This window comes from Psammomys obesus, unplaced genomic scaffold (assembly GCF_907164565.1).
Source record: "Psammomys obesus unplaced genomic scaffold, mPsaObe1.curated_primary_1811, whole genome shotgun sequence".
Lineage (NCBI taxonomy): Eukaryota > Metazoa > Chordata > Mammalia > Rodentia > Muridae > Psammomys > Psammomys obesus.
This window is the reverse complement of record NW_026591872.1, coordinates 4,484,989-4,499,046: the sequence shown is the minus strand read 5'-3', so window position 1 is coordinate 4,499,046 and position 14,058 is coordinate 4,484,989. Positions and strand designations below refer to the sequence as shown.

Sequence of the window (14,058 nt, the reverse complement as noted above, 5' to 3'; positions counted from 1 at the left end):
GAGGCCTGGATAAGCCTGCCGCAACTCAAATGGACCCCAGATGAGTACACCCACCTGTTTTTAAAAACGGAAAATTTCCCTTGGTCTTGGGATTCCTCCCCTTCCCCAATTACTAGGAAATGTTAATTCTGTCCCTACCCTATATTTGTCTCAGCAGATCTCTACTTGGATGAGAGACTCTATCCAGGGATCACCTGCAGACTGAAAACTGCTGAGCCCTGGACTTCCTGAAAGCTCATGTAAATCAGTCCAGCCAATGTGATTGCTTCCTGTCTTTCAATTAGATCAGCTAATCAGATGCTTTTGATAAATGCCCCATTGCTCACCCCTTTGACTAGCATTTCAGCTTTCCTTGGCCCTTGATTACAACATCTTACTGTCAGCCTGAAAAGGCTACAGAATAAGAGAAACTCTCCAGCCTTTATCCTACCTAACAGGTTGAAATGCTAAGTCAGAGGCGGCTTCTTGGCAAAGGGAATAGGTTCCTATGATACCAATTGACATACCAGAAAATTGGCCCTTATTTCTTTTTCCTCTAGTCATGTTTTGTGCCCCTTACATGATTATAATAGTTCCTCTTGGCTTACTACCCCCTAAAAACGGTTGATGAGCCTGTGATACCAGATTGAATATCAGCACTGGTGTTACAGGACACAGCTCTTAGCACTGCTATAGATCAGAACATAGAACGAATAAAAACATCTATTTCTCATCGGCAGGATTCCTTAAACCTCTCTATCTGAAACAGTATTGCAAAACACAAAAGGACCAGCCAGATCTGCTTTTCATGCAACAAGGGAGTTTATGTGCAACATTAGGAGAAGAATGCTGTTTTTATATTGAATACTGAGGTGTAGTCATAGAACCTATGGCCTTGGTAAGCGAAGGCTTACAAAAATGAAGACTTCAGAGAAAACAAAATCAGTTTTGATTTGAGTCAAAATTCAGTTGGTTCCCCTGGTGGACTACCATAATTTCAGCATTAGTAGGACCTCTGCTTATATTAGTCACACTTCATCCTTATAAAATCAATAGATTAGTCACACTTGATCCTTATAAAATCAATAGATTAATAACCTTCATTAGAGAACGAATTAGTGCTGTACACATGTTGGTACTTAAATCGCAATACCAATCTCTTAATTTAAATCAGGAAGAAAATAGAACTTCACTTGGCCCCATGATTGGGTCCAATATTTACTAGGAGAGGGAAGAATGTAGAAACTGAACATAACAGAGTCAATTTTGTCACTGTTAATTGTTAGCAGGTTAGATGTAATGGTTAAGATACCTCCTGGAATATCACACTGATGAGACAGGCCATTACTCATTTGATAAAATTGACTATGTTATTAAGAACTAAGATTAGTGCAGAGTAGTCGTGGCACATGCATTTAATCCCAGCATTGGGAGGCAGAAGCAGACAGAATGTATACGTGACCTAAAACTTACCCCCGCTTCAGAAAAGCATGTTTATACTTGCAAAAAACTACATTTCTGAGAATGACCACATAATGTGCCAACCCTGAAACTAGCTGATCAGAAAACAGGTCAAAATGACCGTTGTCCTTGAGATTACTAAAACAATCACGTTATCATTATAGTTACTAAAATAGTTACTATAGGTGGTTATAGTTTTCCTTTAACTAATCACTATGTAACAAGCTTTCTCTTTATAAATGTCACCCAATCCTGTAACTGCCATGTATGGAAGTCCCTTCCCTTTGCTAAAAACACTATAAAACCTAGCTTCTTTCCAGGCTCAGGGCTCCTAGCCTCTGACTGCTGTGTCAGTTCATGCTGGGAGCCTGAGCTTAAGCCTAAAATAAATGCTCCTTGCGTTTGTATACGATTTCTGACTCCTGGTGTGGTCGATGTTTTGGGGGGCTCTCTCAAACTGGGCACAACATATCCAATTACACTCGTTTCCTAATTGTTGTGTGACAAAATTTTTCCTGAGGAGACACAACACACATGTCTACTCACCCAAGTTAGGGAAACCATGCCAGACCAAAATACAGATACTATGAAAGTCTAATTTGGTGAACCAATGTGTTTTGGGGGTTACTTACAGGAGTAGAAATGACTCAGAGACAGCTGCATCACCAAAGACCACCACAGCTCACAAAGCTCAGAACCTGGAACACACTGCACAGTCTGCAGGCATCTTAGAGATTGTCCTTTCTAAGTGACCCAGTCGGTCTAAATCTCTTTCAGGTAGCTCAGCTGGTTTCTGCTTCTTCCAGGTAGCTACTATGATCGCAGAGTTTTCTTTGCTGCTCAGCTTGTCTGAGAGTCTTTTTAGGAGCTTGGCTCTGAGGCATCTGAAGGAGGGCTATCAGCTTTTATTTCTTACTCTGATACAGAAGGGCTAGTGAATCTGGTCAATTTCAATGATTTCCTGAAGCTATAGTGCATTGTTTACCTTCCTTCTTAAGAAGCTTCCCTGTGGGGTAGAATGTTTCAAAGTTGAGAAAATGGTTATACAGCACTAACTCTCTTAATCTTCAAGTTGAACATTTTCTTTTCTTTTTTTTATTTCAGTTTACTTACTTTATATCCTAAAGGTGCCCCCTCCATTCTCTCCTCCCAGTGCCCCTGCTTCCTCTCCTTCCCCTTTCCCCTCTATCTTCCCCCCAGAAAAGGAGAGCACCCCATCAACCCTCCCCAGCATATCAAGTCATATCAGGACTGAACATATCCTCATCCACTGAGGCCAGCCAAGGCAGTCTTTCCAGGGGGAGTAATCCAAAAGCAGGCAATAGAGTCCATGTTAGAAACAGACCCCACACCTCCACTCTACAGGTGACCCACATGAAGACCAAGCTGCCCATAGGCCAGATATGTGCAAGGGGACTTAGGTCCATACCACACATGCTCCTTAGTTGATGTCTCAGTCTTTGTAAGAACCCATGGGTATGAGTTAGTTGTCTCTGTTGGTCTTCTTTTGAGGTTCCTGTCCCTTCCAGGTCCTTCCATCTTTCCTCCAACACTTCCACGGGACCCCTGGAGCTCCACCACATGCTTGGCTGCAAGTCCCAGCATCTGTCCCCATACACTGCTGGCTGGAGCCTCCCAGACAACAGTCAAGTTAGGCACCTGTGTGCAAGCATAGCAGAGCATCATTAATAGTTTCAGGAGCTGGCAGCCCTCTACCATGGCATGGGTCTCAGGTTGGGCCAATTATTGATTGGACATTCCCTCAGTCTTTGTTCTCTCTTCATCCCTGCACTTCTTGTAGCCAGGGTACTTTTTGGATCACCAGTTTTATTGGAGGGTCGTTGTTCCCCTCCTTCTACTGGTCCTGCCTGGCTAGGAAGTGGTCACTTCAGTCTTTTTGTCCCCTGTGTTAGGAGTCTCAGCTAGAATCACACTCATATCCTCCTAGGAGCCTATCCTGTTGCAGGCCTCCACCTTGACAAAGAGATGATGACCCTCTCAGTTTCCCTTCTTGTTCCTAGCCCTCACTTCCCTGCTACCCCCTGTTCTCCCCACTTCTGGTATACACCCTTGTTTCACTCCCCATTCTGTCTCCTGCCCAGTTCCCTCTCTTCATCCACTTCTGCTGTCTATTCTATATCCTCTTCTGAGTGACATTCCGGCACCCTCCCTTGGCCCTTCCTTGTTACTTAGCTTCTTTGGGTCTGTGAGTTGTAATATGGTTATCCACTTATGAGTGAGTACATACCATGTACGTCTTTCTGGGCTGGCAAGTTGAACGTTTTCAAATGAGCTTTTATACCTATTTGATTGGTACTACTTTGCATGTCCTACTGCTGGGAAACATCTTCCACTTAGGTGCTGCTAACCATTCAGGGGAAGGGGGAAATGGAATAAATCATAAGTTTCACTAGCACACAGTAGGAAAAGAAAACCTTCCATTTGGTTTCAATCACTCTCCATTTTGAAGCTCATGATGAAAATGGTTTTGATATTCTGTTGGTGGATTGCGCTGGGAAGTTGTCTCTGAGAATGGCTTTCACTGTCTGGCCAGTTTTATGACTGTGCTCAATGTTGTCATTCAGAGCTTTTTTTAATGTCATATAATTGGCCAGCCACATGACAAACATTAGTACTAAGCTTTTTCTTTGTTTTTGGTTTCTATTTTTGAGACAGGGTTTCTCTGTGTAGCCTGGGCTGTCCCGTAACTTGCTCTGTATACCAGGCTTGTCTCAAACTCACAGCGATCTGCCTGCTTTCTGCCTCCTGAGTGATGAGATTAATGGTGTGCGTTCAACCATCAATACTAATAATTAAAAAAATATTTACAGCTGGATATGGTGGCACATCCCTTTAAGCAGAAGCAGTTGGATTTCTGTGAGTTCAAGGCCAGCCTGGTCTACATGAATTCAGGCAAACCCTGGCTGCATAGTGCCAGCACTGGTGGCATCAAGTGCATGCATCTTGTATGTTTTCAGATGCCATGTAGAATCTTTTAGCTGAGTTATATCAGCAGGAAGCATTTTTGAGCAATTTATTAACCTGTGTTCCAGATTTGTCAAATGCTGTAAACTTAAAGGCAGGTTACAAATTCCAGTAACCAATGTATAGATTTTCTGGCAAACAAGATACCAGCTTGGTTTGTATCAATTTCATTAAAGAATTAGGTTCTGGCTAGTTATGTGTTAACTTGACACAAGCTAGAGTCATTTGGGAAGAGGGACTTTCATTGAGAAAATGCCTCCATAAGATTTGCCTGTATAGTCCTCAGGTGTGGTGGTGCACACCTTTAATCCTACCACTAGAGAGGCAGAGGCAGGTGGACCTCTGTGAATTTGAGGTCAGCTTGGTCTACAAAGTGAGTTCCAGGACAGCCAGGATTGTTACACAGATTAACCCTGTCAAAAAAAAAAAAAATGATTGCTTGTAGGAATCCTGTAGTGCAGAAGGCCTAGCCTATTGTGGGCAGTGCCATGACTTGGCTGGTGGTCCTGGGTTCTATTATAAAGCAGGAAGAGCAAGCTGTGATGACCAAGCCAGTAAGAAGTACCCCTTCATGTCCTGCATCAGCTATAGCCTCCAGGTTCCTGCCCTGATTTCTCTCAGTGATGGAGTATGGCTAGAGAGCTGTAAACTGAAATAAACCCTTTCCTTCTCAAGTTGCTTTTGGTCATGTTGTTTTATCACAGCAACAGAAACCTAATTAAGACAACTTTAGACATAGTCAGCCATTGAACTGCACTTATGAGGTAGTACAAACAAGAAAGGAAACTGCATGTCCTCAGAATGACAGACTTTGGGAGATGACAGTGTCAGATTCTTCATGTAACACATCTTGCAGTTCTTGTACAGCAGTTTGTGCAGTCATAGAAGGCATTTGTGGGAGAACTTTCTGAGATATGAATGCAAACTTTCTATTTAGAGTTTTAGTTATATATCACAGGGAATCTAGATATGCTTTTTAGTTGCCTCCTATTATGTTTACACTCAGTAAAGTGTGCCAAATTGCATCTTCAGTGGTCCTTCTTCAAGAATATCATGGAAATACTTTTTCTCCCTTGAGTAAAAAGCCAGGTAACTTGCCATGTATTGCTACAACCTTTCCATTACTACTTGTCCAGTAGCTAGATAATCATCAGGCATTCCCTCCTTGATGTTTTTCTCCCTTCCTTCCGCTGTGAGTTTTACTTTGCCACATGATTTTCAGGTAGCATAATTAGAAATCCCTTTCTATTACAACACCCCAGCCTGCCACACTTTGGGTCTTACTTTCTAATTTCAGTCTTGCTTGGTTTCCAAGACCAATTGTGGTTTCTGATCCTGGTTAGAGCTGAAACACTTTTTTTTGTCCCTGCTGGGAATGCTGGCCTCTGAAATCTTTGAGAAGCTCCAACGTTGCCTGGGTTTTATGAACTGGTTTGTCCAGTAGGGCTTCCAAATTGTCATTTGTTTTATCTGTTACTAAGTCATGACTTGTTTATTACTTTAGTATCTTTTAAGCTCATCAGAAATGACCTCAGCAAAGCCTGACTTGCATAGATTGTAACCCTTCATAGTGATTTCTCCATGTTCCAGTTTCAAGTCCAAGTTGCTAAGACTCAAACTTCTTTTGGAAGGAATTTAAACATTTATCGGGGGGGAATACCACCTTCTCTGGGACTCTCCCTGCCATGTTAACACCATTTCTCTTGATCTTCATGAAGTGTTTTTCACTGAACATCCAGAAAAAGGATTATTCTTTCTTTGGTATCAAGTAAACTCTGCACTGTCTGTCCTTGCCTTTCAACAGTCCAATGTGGGTATCTTCACCACGCTGAGTGTTGTCGAAAGTAAAGTAAAGAGTAGTACAAGAAACATTTGGTTTTGCCACATTGGATACACAGCTGGCAGAATGTAAAGGAGAAAATAGATGTCAGGTCTTTTGGGGTGTTTTGGCTAGCAAAGTCTGTGTCCAGGACAAGCACTGGCACCTTCATGCATGTGTCAGCAGACATTCCAACTGCTCCTTAACTCTTGGCTGCTTCGGTTATGTGCCTCACAAGCATTTCTCTCACTGCTTCCTGATCCTCTTCCACCTGTTCTCTGAACCGCTGAAAGAAAGTTTTTGATCTGAGCTGTTCACCAGTGTAGAAACTAGTCAGTTGGCTTGGGCAGACAGAACCAATTCTGAAAGGATTTTCCAGCGCATTATCTTTATAAAGAAACCAAACAAAACATTCCAGAACTACCTCTTAGAACAGGAATGTGGGAACAATGGTTATTATGATGCCCATAAAAACAGAGGTAGTACCCATACCTGTGAGACAGAAGGGTATAGAAATGTCTCTGTAGCAGCTTGAGCAGCAGTATTACCCAGTGCCCCTACAGGAAGAATGGATGATGCCTGGGGGCTGCAGTTACAGGGATTCCTAAGCAGTGGAGGCTCCAACACAAGCCAGTGCCAAGACTGGTGTGTAGGCTTAGATTTTTCACCTAACATACCTATTTGGGTTCTTAAACACTTCTACCTCCCTTCTACCCACTGACCCAAGGTAGAAGAGAAAGATTATTAGATAAAAGGGGTTGTAGACCTTTTTAGAAGTAGTACCTTGAGATGAGTTTACTCTTTGTTGTCTGGATACCAGCAGTCCAGTCCAAAGGCTTATGCCAAGCAGCAGGACGAATTAGCACAATTCAGAAGATCTGGACAAATCAGTGCAAGCCACAAGAATCAGTTGGATTGCCCCAAGAAGTTCTCTGGAGTGTTTCTTTCTGTGAAGTCAAGTGTCAAAGCACAAAGATCAGTGCAGTGATGTCTATCCCAAAAAGTGATGTCTTACTGTCCATGGGCTTCTATATATCTCCTCTCCTCAGAGTCCATTCACTCGGCTGAGCAAAGTAACAACTCTGACATAAGACAGCTCATAACAAAACATCACATGCCCCCCCCACAAGACAGCTTCTAGCAAAACATCAAATGACTCAACTGAGTCTTCAAAGAAACCAGACACATTCATTTCACTGGTGGCCTACCTGGTTGTTGGGACAGAAGAGGGTGGAAGGGAGGTGCTGCCTGTATAAGTCTATAAATCTTCCCGTTATTTTCTCTTTGGGGTGTGTGTGTGTGTGTATGTGTGTGTGTGTGTGTGTGTGTGTGTGTGTGTGTGTGTGTGTAGTGTGCTAGGGATTGAAGGCAGAGCTTAACATTTGGTAAACAGTCTACCCTTGAGCTACCTCCAGCCTCTAGTTTTTATTCTAATACTAATATACCTATCACAGCTTCATCTTCATTGATCTTAGTATTTGCCTGATGCATTTCCCCACTTTATTTTCAAACGTTCTGTGTTCTTGTGATTTAGGACTATCTCTTAAAAATAGCCAGACTTGGGGCTAGAGAGATGGCTCAGTGGTTTAGAGCACTGTCTGCTCTTCTAGAAGTTCTGAGTTCAATTCCCAGCAACTACATGGTGGCTCAGAACCATCTAATGAGATCTGATGCCCTTTTCTGGTATACAGGCAAACATGAAGATAAAGAACTCATATACATAAAAATAAATAAATACTAAAAAAAAAAAAAAGCCAGACTTCTTTAAGTCAAGATGATTTTTTTTTTTTTTTGTAAAACTGGAACATTTATTATATTTACATTTCAGGAAATTACTGTTATAGTTAGGTTTTAAATCCTTTATATTTCTTCATTCTATTTGTCCAGCATGACATAAGTATATCATTTCCCTCTTCCCTTTCTTCTCTTTAAGGCCTCCCCTTTGTCTTCTTCAAATTGTCTATTTTTAGCTCTCTCTTTAATTTATTTTCCCACTGCTAACTCCCCTCTCTGCTAGTTAGTAGTTGCCTCAGTACTTCTATGCTTATAGAACTTTTCATTTGAATATTTAATATAAATATGACTTTACACTTTAAAATTATAGTTATTTAGTGTGTGTGTATGTTTGTTTATGTATGTTGGTCAAAGGACAGTTGGCAAGAGTTGTTTTTCTTCTTCTACCATGTAGATCCCGGGGATTAAACTCAGGTTTAGTGGCAAGCACCTTTATGCACTGAGCCATCTCTCTGGCCCAAGTAAGATGTTAGTTAATAAAAATGTATTAACAATACTTACTTAGCACTCCATGAAACAATCCTACACACATTATGGTCTATAGCAACATCCAGCACAAGAAATAGGTTCTAGTCAGAACAACAATGTAGCTAACACTATCACAAAGCTCACTAGAATAAATCTTATTTATGCATAGGCTGCATATCTCTTGATTCTTAATTACTGGTTTTGTGCCAAAAACCTCCTACTTTTGTGAAACTTAAAAATGAATGGCTCCATTAACTTTCTTTAAAAGACTAACAATGAGCTATTAATGCTGTTATTTTCTTTAACTGTATATAAGCCTATACATACCTAGCAGTTAACATTTCTCCTGGGCTGGCCTGTAGTTATTGACTAGCCCTTATATTTCTTGTCTCTATTAATCTTTTTTTTTTTAGACAGAATCTCCTATGCAGATGAGGCTGGTCTCAAACTCACAGAGATCCTTCTGCCTCTGCCTCTGCCTCTGGTCTTCATAAATCTTGAAGAATTACTATTTTCTATGAGCTTGACAATTTTGAAAAGAACAGGCCAGTAATTTTGTAGATTCTTCCTCAACAATGGGTATGCCTGCTGTTCCTATGATATTAAGTTAGTATGTAAAATTTGGGCATTAACAATTCAAAAAAAGTTGATTACTGGTTTTCCTAGCACTTCATTGGCTGTCCCATAATGTCCATTTCTTTTCACTTTCTTGTCCACCTTGCCTTGTGGCCTTACCTTATTTCCAGATTGATAGAAAGTCACTATGTTCCTGCCTCAGGCTCATGAGTGTTGGAATATGTGTGTGTGTGTGTGTGTGTGTGTGTGTGTGTGTGTGGTGTGTATAGTTGGTATCTGCTACTCTGTGGGTTTATTTTCCCATCCTTTATCACCACTCCCATTTCACCCCCTAACACTACATAGTAGAGAAATAAGGATATAGGAGAAAAGAAAGAAGGCTAGAGAGAGAGAGAGAAAGATATCCCTGAATCTAATTTCTTTCCTTTTGTTTCTTCTTTGTTCTGGCTACTAACAAATCACAACCAACCTCCCTGAATGATCAACAGCCACACTCTGGCTCTTCGGGCCTTCACATTTCTGAAAAGTTCCCAGTGTTCCAAACATCATACAAATCTCAGAGATTTCAGCTTGGCAAAACCATGTTTCTGCTAGCACATGAGGCAAATCATACTCCAAAAGCATATTTTTATAATATTTCCGTGAGTTTTTGTTTTGTTTTGAGACAGGGTTTCTCTGTGTAGCCTTGGCTGTCCTGGACTAGCTTTGTAGACCAGGCTGACGACAGAACTCATAGAGATCCGCCTTCCTCTGCCTCTCTGAACGCTGGGATTAAAGACAAGAGCCACCGTGCCTGGCTTAGTTCTGTTTTTTTTTTTAATTACACTTTATTCGCTTTGTATCCCCCCTGTAGCTCCCCCCTCCTCCTGTCCCAATCCTTCCCTTCCTCTCCCTATTCCACGCATGCCCCTCCCCAAGTCCACTGATAGGGGAGGTCTTCTTTTCCTAACTTCTGATCCTGATCCTAGTCTATTAGGTCTCATCAGGAGTGGCTGCATTGTCTTCCTCTGTGGCCTAGTAAGGCTGCTCTCCCCTCAGGGGGAGGTGATCAAAGAGCAGGCCAGTCAGTTCATGTCAGAGACAGTCCTTGTTCCCATTACTATGGAACCCACTTGGAGACTGAACTGCGATGGGCTACATCTGTGCAGGGGTTCTAGGTTATCTCCATGCATGGTCCTTGGTTGGAGTATCAGTCTCAGGGAAGACCCCTGTGCTCAGATTTTTGGGTTCTGTTGCTCTCCTTGTGGAGCTTCTGTCCTCTCCAGATCTTACTGTTTCCCACTTCTTTCATAAGATTCCCTGCACTCTGCCCAAAGGTTGGCCATAAGTCTCAGCATCTGCTTTGATAGTCTGCAGGGCAGAGTCTTTTAGAGGCCCTCTGTGTCAGGCTCCTAACTTGTTCCCTATTTTCTCCTTCAATCTGGGGCTTTCTCAGATAACTAGGAATAGCACTTCCTCAAGATCCAGCTATACCACTTCTAGGCATATATCCAAAAGAGGCTCAAGTACACAAATAAGGGCATTTGCTCAACCATGTTTGTAGCAGCTTTATTTGTAATAGCCAGAACCTGGAAACAACCCAGTTGCCCCTCAACTGAGGAATGGATACAGAAATTGTGGTACATCTACACAATGGAGTATTACTGTGCAATGAAAATAAGGAAATCATGAAATTTGCAGGTAAATGGTGGGTCCTGGAAAGGATCATCCTGAGTGAGTTATTCCAGAAGCAGAAAGACACACAGGGTATATAGTCACTAATATAGACATATAATATAGGATAAACCTACTAAAATCTGTACACCTAAAGAAACTAATCAAGAGGGAGTACTCTGACTAAAATGCACAATCCCCATCCAGAAAGGCACAGAGGATGGACATCAGTTTTGTGTTTTTTAAAGAACCCAAAATTCCAGAATTCTCAAAATTGTCACCATATATACATACATACACACATACACAGACACCCACACAGACATACACAATCTGTGTACGCCTGTGCCTGGTTCACTAGTCTTATTTCTAAGATAATTTGTTTTTTTTTTTCTTTTTTCCCTTAGTGGTGAGGTAACAAATCTAAGCCTGTTTCAAGCTGGGCATGGGCTCTAGACCTGAGCTGCAGCTCCAATTTTGTTGAAATTTTTTATTCTCACCAACATATTTTGATACCTTCTATATTTTGCTACTGTAACGTTTTCCCTTTTGTAATAAGTATTTTGTGGAGAGAGTATGAGATTGTAAACATTGTTTCTTGGTATACTAATACTCCCTAGTTTGGCAGCTAAAGTAAGGAGTTAGGATTTAGGGCTAATGAATTTCCTGGGCCAGCCTTTATCCATTATGCTAGCATGTTACTTGGCACTGTTGCCCTACCCATCTTTATTTTTCTATTCAGTAGTTATTTGAGATATTTCTTATGTCATGTTCTTCTTTTCCAGAGGCTTATGCCATGTTTACAGTTCCAGTATCTCCAATGCTTAACATAACAAGCGTTTGAAAAATTACGTGTTTGAATTAGTGGCTTGGGGTAGATATTAAGGGAGATCATAAACGCTACAGCGGTCTGCGCTTAGCATATTTTTTTCTTTTAATTTTAAAGGGAAGTAAGGGCGAGGGCTATGGAGGTCGCGGTCCACGGAGGTACTAGAGAAAGGAGACCACAGGGATCCACCACCTCTTTGTCAGCCAGGCCTGGATCTTCTGTTGGGTGGGGAGGTAGGTGGGGCGGGAAATCTAAAACCGCACTCGCAGCTTCCGTCACTCCCCGTGGGCGGTGCTCCCCTTTGACCCCTCGCTCTCGAGCTACACATCCGGGCCACTGTTACTAGTTGAGGGGAAGATGGCGGCCGCAACTGTGGTGGTTCCCGCAGAGTGGATAAAGAACTGGGAAAAATCAGGGAGAGGCGAATTGTGAGTGTTTCAGCCGGGGGAAGGGCGCCAGGCGCGCTGGTGTCGGGGCGTTGCCGACATTCAGAAGTGGGGTGCCGGGTCCGGAGGGAGCTGCGCCCCCTCCCCCACCTGGGCGACGCTTGTGGATTGTTGGTTGGTCAGGAGTTTCGAACTGCGAGAGGAGCGGAGCTGGTGGCGGATGCCGAATGTCTAGCTTCCCCGACCTCCCCCAAAGCTCGGCTGTCTACCGGAGCCCTGCTTCTCTTTGGTCTCTCAACAGAACTTCCGTCTTGTCCCCCTCAGGTCACCCCGTACTCCTGCTCTGTCTCTTTTTGTCTGTCTCGCTTTTCCTCTGCTCACTTGGCTCTTTTTCTACCCGTGGCTCTTGGGTCCATACTTGTCATTTCTCTCTCTGTCCCATTTCATCACTCTGCACCTACAGCGCCTCCCTCAGTTTGGCGCTCGACCTCTCCTATGCCGGAAATCTTAGGAGGGCGAACTGTCCCGAACTCTCTGTGGTCCTCGCCGCCAGTGTCAGAGGAGCACGGGGCATAGGGGACAGCCAGGCTTGGCACCTCGAGTTTCTCAGGGAGCGTCATCTTGCACTGCCCTGGCCTTGCGGTCCTTGGGGAAAGTATGGCAGGGATTACCGCTTTCTGCCAAGTCCCTACCGGTGTGTCACCTCCCAGTGGTCTCGGGATGGATTCAACTTTTCATGGTCATATGTTTAGGAAACCCCATTTTGGCCTGGGACTGTAGCAAAATCTTGCCCCTTTCGAAGGTACTTTAGGATGTTTTCTTTCCTTTAAGTCGTAAACTTATTTTGTATCCCTGGGCCGGTAATTTACAGTAGCCGTTTTCTCGCGCCCAATAGCCCCCACCCCCACCCGATTCCCCGTTTAAGTAGAAAAATTAACCATTAATTTGACAAAAAAAGTTTAATTTCTTCGTGTGAATCGCTTTGGAGGGTTAGCGCACAATCTTCTGTGAGATCAATTCTTGTTAGCTGTTTGGATTGTCTCCCTCTGCTCGCATACTCCAGTCCAGTGTCATGTTCTGGGTTGCTAGTGGGAAGCACCAGACTTGCATTGCCGGCTAACATGACTTATACCCACCGACAACTCCCTTTGCTGTTCTATGAAACTTAACCTTGTGAGTCCTAGAATTGGCGGCTAGCTTAGTCCACTTAAGTAGCTGAGTGACCTTTGGTAAATTCTTAACCACTTTGCCTGTTTCCCTTTGAGTAAATAGGGAATAATAAGCACTCAAAGGATTGTTGTGAAGACTAAATGTCTATATAGCACCTGATTTATAGTAAGTGCTCAATAGTGATAGCTATTAAAAGTAATATTATTCCAGCCCTTAGATACTTAAACTTCTCGGGACAGCTTTTGCACTTACAGGCTCTACTTCTTTGGTGGGCAATTAATTGGCCTCTGACATCATCATATATATTTACTCTTGTATGCCAATGAATTGAGAGGCCCTTGAAAAAAAGAGATGACATCTCTTGTTCCTTTTGGTCCAACATCTCCCCCAGCATATTCTTACAGTGCTTTAGTGTTTTGGTAACTCACGGGTATGTGTTACAGATAAGATATTCATTTTTAATTTTTATGTGCTATGTAACATATCTATCAGGAGCCATGAGTGCTGAGAAGGCAGGATTGGAAGCAACTAAACAATTCTATGTTTGGGGCTAATCCTCCACACACAATCCAGTTCATCGTTATTTAGTGTGTAAAACCTAATCTTTATGAACTGTCATGTTTGTGGGCTGCCCAGCTTCCTTCTAGATGGATTTCACAGTGTGTGTGTGTGTGTGTGTGTGTGTGTGTGTGTGTGTGTGTGTGTTTGTGTTTGGTAGTTAAGCTCCATCAGTGAGTTATGTCCACAGGCCTAGCTTTTTTTGTTTGTTTGTTTGTTTTAACAGTTTAATATTTTTGCTTCTACCTTAGAGTGAGTATTAGGAATAAGGGGAGGAGTCCTGCTTAGGTTCTAGTTTTCGAAAAACTAAGTGATTGTGAGGTCAAGAATGGGTTGTTAAAATGGAATTTTGAGTATTATGTATTTTTACATGATTCACG

General features: G+C 42.5%; 1 protein-coding gene across 4 annotated transcripts in view; it reads left to right on the top strand.

The window, feature by feature from the left end:
* Positions 1-11,914: 11,914 nt before the first annotated feature.
* The window catches only part of Thoc2 (THO complex subunit 2), a 127,038-nt gene continuing 124,894 nt past the window's right edge, over positions 11,915-14,058 (top strand). For all 4 annotated transcript variants that reach the window (XM_055612132.1, XM_055612131.1, XM_055612129.1 and 1 more), the window contains exon 1: positions 11,915-11,992. In XM_055612132.1, the coding sequence (XP_055468107.1) occupies positions 11,922-11,992 (71 nt within the window). In that variant the 5' untranslated portion in view covers positions 11,915-11,921. The remainder of the gene's footprint in view (positions 11,993-14,058) is intronic.